This window comes from Phocoena sinus, chromosome 8, assembly GCF_008692025.1.
Source record: "Phocoena sinus isolate mPhoSin1 chromosome 8, mPhoSin1.pri, whole genome shotgun sequence".
Classification (NCBI taxonomy): Eukaryota; Metazoa; Chordata; class Mammalia; order Artiodactyla; family Phocoenidae; genus Phocoena; species Phocoena sinus.
In genome coordinates this window covers 72,514,631-72,525,556 of record NC_045770.1, presented here as the reverse complement: position 1 = coordinate 72,525,556, position 10,926 = coordinate 72,514,631, and the positions used below count along the sequence as shown (strand labels likewise).

Here is a 10,926-nt window from a genome sequence, read left to right as displayed (position 1 = left end):
ATCGGACTTCAGAGATGGGGTTTATTTACCTCCTTACGCACACCTCTGTTCCTTCTCCCTTACACATTCCCGTCTGCTCAGCCCCTGCCACTGACACCTCTCCCCTCTTGCACCACCAGCTTAGAGAACTATTCTGGTATCAGACACCCAAGTTAGGAGAACTGTTTGGAGGTATAGTTGGGGAACAAGGGAAGAAGAAGAACTAGGTATATAGTTCCTCTTTTCAAGAAATGGAGTGGTTCTAATCCCCTATGATACAAAGAGCCTGAGAGAGCTGGGACGATGAGTCCTTAAGAATATATGAGGCAAGTGGGCACAGCCATGCAGCCAGAGAATGTAGGCACTTAACGGAATGTGTTGAGTCTAGGTCATACAGGTATCATAAAAGATGCTAGTATCCTAGATTTATAAATTATAAATTTTTGCTTATGAATTTTGAATTCACTTTTTCTATTAAAAAAAGTAATCCATACAGTGCATAGAGGCACTTAAAAATACTTCAGCAAACAAATGCCAAATAGTCATCAACAATATGCTGTCTGTGTAACCAAAGATCTACTTTGTTGGTAAGTGTGTACTTTTGAACAATGAAACCATTGGTCATCCCAAAGCAACCACAGAATGGGAGCAGTTCCATATAATTTATTTTAAAAGTATTTGCTCCTGTTAGGTTTTCTTTCTTTCTTTTAGGGTCAGAAAGCTCAAACCACTTTTAGAGGGCTTATTGGGAATATCCTAGGGCTCAGACACCCAGGTTAATTGCATGGGTCTTATACTTAGGTTCTCATTCTTGGTCTCATGAACTCAAACTGCGTCATACTGAGGACTGGGCGGTTAGCTTTTGTTTCTACACATGCTGCCTGGATCAGCAGCAGTCACTGCTAAAAGAAAAGGCAACTACTTGTTTATTCAGGTGAGTAAGACTTTTGAACCAAGAGGTAGTCAAGATCTTGGATAACCCAGCCTCTCTTGCGTGGCTCCTTTCCTTGGCATGTAAAAGCATACCAAAGAGAAGACCTGGACCTTAATTTTGACTCTGCTACCGAGAACTGTGTGGGTTGGTAAGGTATTTAAGCCTCTCGACTTCATTTTTACCATTTTGTAAAATGAGGCTGAGGTTACTATAAGGATTAAAATACTGTATAGTTTAGTATCTAGCACCCAATATGAAAATGCCCTTTCCCCACATGGTGTAAGCTTTGGGCTTAACGATAGATGTGAAAAGGCCACAGAGAAATACCCCCAGAGAATAGGCTTAAAGTTGCTGCAATCTCTAACCCTTTCTGTAACATTTACATTTTTCACCCCTGCCTGGACCCTGGACCTTGGACCCAGGAGAAAGGTATTATGTGGGAAATAGGTCTAAAGAGCTCTAGAGGATTTCTATGTTCAAGGGTACAGAATAGGGGACAAATTGAAGTAGGTATCTTAGTCTTAATGCCACTCTTACAGACTATGAAGCAGAGGGGACCAAATCACTCCCATCCACCAACTACCTCCCGACCCTCCATCTCCCTGTTTTGAGCTAACAGAATACCAAGTCTTCATCTTTAAAAGTGTGGTAACTTGTTACATAAAATGTGACAAAATGGTATGCATTTACTTTATGTGAAACCAACAGGAACAGTGCAGCTGGTCAGGAAAGCTTCAGAGCAGCATTACTTCACCAGGATCATCTTTGCTTATTTCCACCGGAGTCTGGGGGGGGAAAAAGTATGTCAGGTGGGTCTTGCCTAGTGCTTGCTAGGGTGTGGGGCTGAGATAGCTGCCCTCAAGGGCAGGCAGGGGTAGCTGTGTCCAATTCTGTCTCACCTAATGCCTCCAATCCCAGTTGCCACAGGGGCTTAGCAGAGTGGGAGCTGACAAGAGGCAAAGAAAAGATGAACATCCAAGGTCTTACGAGGAGGAGAGAGGAAAGAGACATCTGCCACCAGAACCGTTTTACAGACCAGTGTTTACCTGATGAGGGACAGTTAAGCGTGGGTTGCTGGTGTGGGCTAAGTGGTATAGAAGGCTGAACATATAAAGTGTCCCATGAGCATGAGACTAGGTCAGCACTGTCAGACAGCTTTGAGGCTGGGCCTGAATTATCTTTATACCTCCGGTTTTTTTGAAAGACACCGAAGAACTTAAAAAAAGTAAAGACTCTTAGGAAAAGATGTATAAAAGATCACATGAAAGAGGGAAATCTCTCAACTCGAAGTAGATAGTGAATAAGAATAGAAGTAGGTATGCTACAATAACTTTTTTAATAAAGAAGAGAGTATTTGTTTCTAAAGTTGGATTTTGATGCTTAGTTCATTTATCCCGGGGAATACATTTCAAAGTGGGAAGAGAGAACACAGTTGAAGGCACATTTACCCCTCCTGGGGGATACTTATATCCCTTCCACATTGTTCCTGCAATGAGAAGCATCCATAAGACAACGATCATTGTGGGGCTTCTTGCTTAGCTGGTGGTGTGTGCAGGGGGAAACAGGCGGTTCCGAAAGGTGTGGTGTTCTATTCCCTGAGTCCTGGAAACTGGGCTGTCTTCATTCAAGACCAGATGATGGATGGTCCAGCATGATAGCTCCTGGCTGAGGAGCTTCGTGGTCTAGTCTGACCTGAAGTGGCTCGCCATGGCTATTTGGTGGTCAGAGCTCAGACACCAATTGTGACATCAGCTCCTGTGACCTTGGGGATCAGAGTGAGTAGCTATGGGACAGTTGGCCAGGATGCCAGATGTGTAGAGGCTGAAGAGCCCTTAGCAGGAGGGCCCCATTCTTTAGTGACTCTGTGTGGTTAGGATCTAGCTGATATCTTTATTAACTCATCACCTGCCAAAATTTTGACTACTTGCTTTATGCAATCAGATGCAAAAAAAAAAAAAAAAACACTGCTGTGAACAAAGCCAAATAAAACACACCCTGGATTAACTGGGAGGAGTGACTGGGTATGTACGCTATAAGCAATTACTTAAATACTATTGTTAGGCTATTCAAAGAAGAAAAATCTTGCACTTTGCAAAATGGCACAGTTAAACCCTCATCGTGCAGGGGAAGCCTCCTATCAACTTCCCTGAGAAGGGAAGAGAAGGAAGATGGGCTATTATGCCCATTTCATAGCTGGAGAAACCGAGGCACAGAATAGTTTCAGTGGTTTGGTCAGGATCACACTGTGGCAGTGGCTCAAGCTGAACAAGTGCCCAGTGCCTCCATCTGCATCCCCACCCCACACAGGTCTGACTGTTGGGCCAATACTCTCATAGAAATTCTGGGGCAGATTGAGAAAACAAACAAACAAAAGAACCACCATCATGCCTTGCTCCTAGTACAGGCCTGGGACTTGATAGATACCCATGCCTTCTGGAGGAGCTTCCCAGAAAACCTGCTCCTGTAACTGGCATATTACTAAGACTCTTAGAGTTAAGTTTAACAATGGGAACATCTTTGAAAAAACTGGTCTGAATGACATGGGGTGGGATTTGAGAAACCCAGGAAATGGTTTGCTAAAAGGACACGGCTACTAATGTTTCCTATCGGCAGGCTGGTCTAGTGGAATGAGTGAGAGAGGTATTAAGTCCTGAGATCTATGCTTGCACCCCAGCTTCACAAATGGGTTGGTTTGTGTGGCCCTAGGTAAGTATAGTCACCAGTAACTCTTTGTTGACTGGTTCATTATTTTGCCTAGTTGTTAAGTTAGCATTTACTAAATGCTAATTGTCAAGCTTTGCAATAAATGCTTTACATGAATTCCCAAATGTAATCCTCACAAAAACAGAAAGGTACTGGAACATCTCCATTATACAGAGGAAGAAACTTGAGGTTCAGAGAGATTGAACTTTCTCAAGGTCACATGGCTAGGAAGTTGCAAGGTTAGGACTTGAACTCAAATTTACACTAACTCCAGTTTCAGCGTCTGCCAAAGAGGGCATTAAAAATGCTGGTCTAATTTATTACAGAGTTTGCATGGAGAAAATAAGTTAATAGATGGAACAGTCTTTGAAAAGAATACCCATGAGGTATGGTTATTGACAAATCTTCGAACCAGGGCTTGCTGTCCTCAGCAGTACTCCCCAAATTCTTTCCCCTTCCGCAGTCTATTTTATTTTCCAGAGGAATGTAAGCTTTCCATTGAGATTTCAGGGTGCCACTGAGTTCTCTTGAAAGGGAAGAATCCAGCCCAACAGACCTTCATGCCCACTCACAGCTGCAGATCTTCATCCAAAATCCGGCTCCTCAGGTGTGTCTTGCTCTCCTGAACAGCCTACCTCTCTTTCCAGTTCAGAGTTGGAGGCTGAGGAAGAAAGAAACTCAAAGGCAGAGCTGGCCAAACTCGTTGGCTCTGTATGTGACTGGAAGGGCTGCTGAAAAGGTCCCACCAATGTCCACATTCCCTTTCCTCCCAGCAACACTGATCCACTTGGCCTGAAATCCAGAAGTCAGGCACTGTCTCCACCAGACCCCTTATAAATTCCATAGTGCCTTGAAATAAGTGATGTTAAGTACCCAAGTGGAGGGGGAAAGGCTTAAAGATGTCCCAATGGGATGGGAAGTAGCCTGGGAAACTAACTTTGTTCCCACCACATCCTGACCTCTTATTAGTGGTGAGACCCCAACTATCTTTCCTGTTTGGTCAGAAACGCCAGCTGGGAGGGTTAGCCAGAGCCAGGACTGACTACGAGGGATTAACAGGCAAGGTCACTCCTTACCACAAACTCTGGAAATGTGCCCATGTAACATGCAGATCCAACAAAAAGCATCCAGACAAGCACGATCGTGATAATAAGTAAAACAATTTCTAAGACACGATTGCACAGCAAAAGACTAGTCACCAAGATCTTGACAAAGGAGTATGCTCATGAAACCCTCAGTTGGTAGAGGTCTCGCATGTCAGTTCCAGTCCTTAGCTCCAAAGGATCTGCAACTCCCTAGTAGAGAAGCTGGAGTCTAGTAGGGCACTGTTACATCACTGATTATATGGCCCAGGCCACAACAGGTCAGAGAGACTGCCCCCAGACCAGCAGTTGAGCAGCAAACTAAGCTCTTTGAATGCGTTATCTCACAACAACAATATGAGGTAGGTACTATTATTTATCCCATTTTACTAATGAGAAAACTGAGGTTTACAGAGCCTGAGTGACCTGCACTAGGTCACACAGGTGATGCTCCAGATCAGGGCCCAGTTGCCTGTTAGGAAGTTGGGCTCTTTAGACTAGAGACAGGGATTGGGAAAGGTGTGTTCCTAGGTCTGTGATAGCTGTGAATGAAACAAAACTGAGTTCTAGAGAAATGAGAACTCTTTATTTCTGTCCTTGCAATCCCTCCCCTTCCATCTCAAGGGCTGTCTCACCACCATTTTATACCATTCTTCAATTCCTTTGGTTAGCTCCTGTCCACTGGTTCTCTTTTCTTTTCTTTTTATTATTTTAAAATAAATTTATTTATTTATTATTATTATATTTTTGGCTGCATTGGGTCTTCATTGCTGCGCTCGGGCTTTCTCTAGTTGCAGTGAGCAGGGGCTACTCTTTGTTGCGGTGCGCAAGCTTCTCATTGCAGTGGCTTCTTTGGTTGCGAAGCACGGGTTCTAGGCACACGGACTTCAGTAGTTGTGGCTCGCGGGCTCTAGAGCGCAGGCTCAGTAGCTGTGGCACATGGGCTTAGTTGCTCCGCGGCATGTGGAATCTTCCCGGACCAGAACTTGAACCTGTGTCCCCTGCACTGGCAGGTGGATTCTTAACCACTGAGCCACCAGGGAAGTCCTGGTTCTCTTTTCTTGGCCTTCAAGAAGCCATAGGTATCCTTGTCCTTTACTCACAAAAACCTCCAACTGTTGCTGTTGGCTCCCTTCTTAACTGTCCTGTTTCTTAACTGCCTTTTACGACCAAACTTCCTAAACAAGTGGTCCATACCCAAAGCCTTTCTTTCCAGTCCACGCTTTTCTTCCGTGCATCACATCCTGACTTCTGCCCCCTCCTCACTACTTAAGATGCTCTCTCGGAGGTTACCAAAGATCTCCTTTTTGTCACGTTTAATGACCTTATCTTGATCCCTTTGACCTCCCTGCATTGGTACAGTGGACCTCTCCCTCCACCAAAGTTCCTCCTACATACACATCTCCCTATTATTTTCATAGTCCCTTTATTTTCATGATAAATCATTGTAAAACATGAAACTATCCAAAGATGTATAAAGAAAAATGTAATACTCTCCCCCTCTTTCTTAGCCACATGATGTAACCAGTGTTACCAGCTTAGTATGTGTTCTTCTGCCCAAGACTTCCCTACAAGCTTGCAAATATCACTACACATATAGAGGGATACAGAGGGGTTTTTTCAGTTTTGTTTTATTTAAGGTGATCACACTACATATGCTACTATGTAACTTGCTTTTCTCCTATAACAATACATCATGGACATCCTCCTGGGTCAATTGATTAAAAATCTAAATACATTCCTTTTTTGTTTCTAATAATAAGCTTTACTGAGGTATAAATCACATATGATAAAACACACTCATTTTCAGTGTACAGTTGATATGTTTTTTAAAATGCGTTAATCTTGTAACTACCACCACAATCAGGATAGAAAAAAATTGTGATCATCTCAAAAAGCTCCCCGTGCGCCTCTGCACTCAGTCCCTTCCCCCTAAATCCCTTGGTCCCTGGCAACGAGTGATCTGCTTTTGCATTTTCTAGAACTTCATATAAATGGAATCATAACCTTCTTCCACTGGCTTCTTTCACTTAGCATTAATGCTTTTGAGATTCACTCATGTTGTACAAGAGTTAGTTCTTTTTTATGGAATATTATTCCATTGTATGGATGTATCGGTTTATAAATTTACCTGTCAAAGAACATTAGGGTTGTTTCTAGTTTGGGGCTATTTTGAATAGAGATTTTGTTTTTTGCATAGAGATGTTATAAATATTTGTGTACAGCTTTTTAAGGGAATATAAGTTTTAATTTTTTAGGGTAAATCCCAGGAGGAGGATTGCTGGATCATATGAAAAGTGTCTGTTTACAAAAGACCCCGAATAGCCAAAGCAATATTGAGAAAGAAAAACGGAGCTGGAGGAATCAGGCTCCCTGACTTCAGATTATACTACAAATCTACAGTAATCAAGACAGTATGGTACTGGAACAAAAAGAGAAATATAGATCAGTGGAACAGGATAGAAAGCCCAGAGATAAACCCACACACATATGGTCACCTTATCTTTGATAAAGGAGGCAAGAATATACAATGGAGAAAAGACAGCCTGTTCAATAAGTGGTGCTGGGAAAACTGGACAGCTACATGTAAAAGAATGAAATTAGAACACTTCCTGCACTATACACAAAAATCAACTCAAAATGGATTAAAGACCTAAATGTAAAGCCAGACACTATCAAACTCTTAGAGGAAAACATAGGCAGAACACTCTATGACGTAAATCACAGCAAGATCCTTTTTGACCCACCTCCTAGAGAAATGGAAATAAAAACACAAATAAACAAATGGGACCTAATGAAACTTCAAAGCTTTTGCACAGCAAAGGAAACCATAAACAAGACGAAAAGACAACCCTCAGAATGGGAGAAAATATTTGCAAACGAAGCAACTGACAAAGGATTAATCTCCAAAGTTTACAAGCAACTCATGCAGCTCAATATTAAAAAAACAAACAACCCAATCCAAAAATGGGCAGAAGACCGAAATAGACATTTCTCCAAAGAAGATATACAGACTGCCAACAAACACATGAAAGGATGCTCAACATCACTGATCATTAGAGAAATGCAAATCAAAACTGCAATGAGATATCACCTCACACCAGTCAGAATGGCCATCATCAAAAATCTACAAAGAATAAATGCTGGAGAGGGTGTGGAGAAAAGGGAACCCTCTTGCACTGTTGGTGGGAATGTAAATTGATACAGCCGCTATGGAGAACAGTATGGAGGTTCCTTAAAAAACTAAAAATAGAACTACCATATGACCCAGCAATCCCATTACTGGGCATATACCTTGAGAAAACCATAATTCAAAAAGAGTCATGTACCACAATGCTCACTGCAGCTCTATTTACAATAGCCAGGACATGGAAGCAACCTAAGTGTCCATCGACAGATGAATGGATAAAGAAGATGTGGCACACATATACAATGGAATATTACTCAGCCATAAAAAGAAATGAAATTGAGTTATTTGTATTGAGGTGGATGGACCTAGAGTCTGTCATACAGAGTGAAGTAAGTCAGAAAGAGGAAAACAAGTACTGTATGCTAATGCATATATATGGAATCTAAAAGAAAAAAAAAACGGTTCTGATGAACCTAGGGAAAGGACAGGAATAAAGACATAGAGAATGGACTTGAGGACACAGGGAGGGGGAAGGGTAAGCTGGGACGAAGTGAGAGAGTAGCACTGACATGTATACACTACCAAATGCAAAACAGATAGCTAGTGGGAAGCAGCTGCATTGCACGGGGAGATCAGCTTGGTGCTTTGTGACCACCTATGGGGTGGGATAGAGAGGATGGGAGGGAGACCCAAGAGGGAGGGGATATGGGGATGTATGTATAACAAAGTGAATCAGCAGAAACTAACACAACATTGTAAAGCAATTATACTCCAATAAAGATGTTAAAAAAAATAAGAAAGAAAAGTGCCTGTTTAAAATTTTCTCTATCACTAATTTTCAGCAATTTTATTTTCAGGTTGCTTTGTGTAACTTTCTGCATGTTTCTTCTACCAGGGGTTTGGTGAACTTCTTGAATCTGTGGGCTTATGGTTTTCATCAAATTGGAAAAATATTTGGCTACTGTTCCTTCAAACACTTTTTCTGTCCCCGCCTTTCCCCTTCTGTGACCTCTACTACTTGTGTATTAGACCAATAACCAGTGTGATTCTGTCCCACAGCTTGCAGGTACTCTGTTCATTTTTCTTCTCTTTGTGTTTCATTTTGGATAGTTTCCATTGCTATCTTTTTCAAGTTCACTCATCTTTCCCCCTAATCTTCGAAACTTCTGTTAATCCCATACAGTGTATTTTTAATTTGATTTTGTATTTTTCATCTCTAGAAGTTCAACTTATTTTTTTTTAATTCTACCTTTCATTTTTCTCCACATGGTGTTCATGTTTTCCTTTACATCCTTGAGTATATTTATGAGATTGATAATAAGCATTTTAAGGAAGCTGTCTGCAAATCTATCATCTCTATCATTTCTGGGGCTGTTTCAATGGTTGATTTTTCTCTTTGTTGTGGGTGATATTTTCCTGTTTCTTTGAATGCCTGGTAACTTTTGGTTGGATGTTCAACATGGTGAATTTTACAGTGTTGAGGGCTGGATTTTGTTGTATTCTTTTTTTTAAAATAATTAATTTATGGCAGCGTTGGGTCTCTGTTGCTGCACACAGGCTTTCTCTAGTTGTGGCAAGTGGGGGCAACTCTTTGTAGCAGTGCGTGGGATTCTCATTGTGGTGGTTCCTCTTGTTGCAGAGCACAGGCTCTAGGCACACGGGCTTCAGTAGTTGTGGCACACGGGCTCAGTAGCTGTGGCTCGTGGGCTCCAGAGTGCAGGCTCAGTAGTTGTGGCACACAGGCTTAGTTGCTCCGCAGCATGTGGGATCTTCCAGGACCAGGGCTCAAACCCATGTCCCCTGCATGGGTAAGAAAGGTGGATTCTTAACCACTGCATCACCAGGGAAGCCCTGTTGTATTCTTTTTGATAGTGTTGGGTTTTCTTCTGGGATGCAATTAAGTTACCTGCAATCAGTTTGAGTGTTCTGAGGCAAGTTTTAAGCTTTGTTATGGTGGGCCAGGAGCAACCTTTACTCTAGAGATAATCATCCCCTCTACTGAGCTATGACCCTTTTAAGCGCTCTCTCTGATGCCAATGGTATTAGGTCTTTCCGATCTGTGGAATTTCCCACAACTCCCAGCCCTTCTGGGAGCGCCAAGAAATGTTTGGCCTACTGTTTCTGGGTGGTTCTTTTCCGGGCCTCATGGAATTTTACCCCATGTGTGCCCAGACAGAACTCAGCTAAAGACTCACAAGGGTCCCTGTGGAGATGTCCAGAGTTTTTTCTCTGCGGAATTGCCTCTTTTCAGTACTACATCCTGCAAATTCCTGGCACTTTGGCCTCCTTGGTACGCCACTATCTTTCTTTTCAATTCAGCTTCGTTTGGGTAACCTCTCTGTGCTGCAGTCTGAAAACTGCCTCTGGGCAGTAGGCAGGGGCTTTTAAAGCTCATCTCTTTTGTTTCCTTTCTTTCAAAGTCCACAGTCTGGTGCTGGCCCTTGTGCAAGATCTGAAAATAATTATTTCATATATTTTATGCAATTTTCTATTTGTTTATGGAGAGAAGACAACTCCTGTAGCAGTTGATTCTTCATAGACAGAAGCAGAAGTCTAACTTATTTTTTTAAATTCCTGTATAATATTCCACGTGTATTTCTTCTTTCTCTCTCTCTCTTTTTTTGGCCGAGCCGCATGGCTTGTGGGACCTTAGTTCCCCGGCCAGGGATTGAACCCAGACCCCAGCAGTGAAGGCGCTGAGTCCTAACCACTGGACCGTCAGGGAATTCCCTCATCTTTCTCCTAATAATGGTTGTATCAGTCAAGATCTAGTCAGGAGATAGAAACTACACAGTAATTTGAACAGAGAATGTTCGATAAAAAGAATTGTTAACTAGGAACAGGAGATTAATGGAAGAGGTAGAAAGCTCTACATGTCACAGGAATAGCATATATAGGGAGCAGCCACCACCACTAGAACTGAGGCAAAGCATCCAAGGAAGGAATAAACTTCAAAGAGTCTCTGCCCTTCCAGGGTTGAGATCCAAAACTTGGACAAGTGGTGGTCATGGTAGGGATATCCAATGAGCTGCTTTAGGCCGAACCTGGTACGTAGGGCACCACCCTCTGAGATGCTGGTGGAATCTGCTGGGAAGTCT

The 10,926-nt window shown here is 42.4% G+C and overlaps 1 protein-coding gene across 1 annotated transcript; it reads right to left on the bottom strand.

Annotated features, from left to right (window-relative positions):
* Positions 1–60: 60 nt before the first annotated feature.
* On the bottom strand, positions 61–5,339 carry SPTY2D1OS (SPTY2D1 opposite strand). The gene is given in 3 exon segments (XM_032641175.1): positions 61–4,277; positions 4,693–4,821; positions 5,334–5,339. Coding segments are annotated over 3 exon segments (228 nt in total). The 3' UTR covers positions 61–4,184.
* Between the last annotated feature and the right edge of the window lie 5,587 nt (positions 5,340–10,926).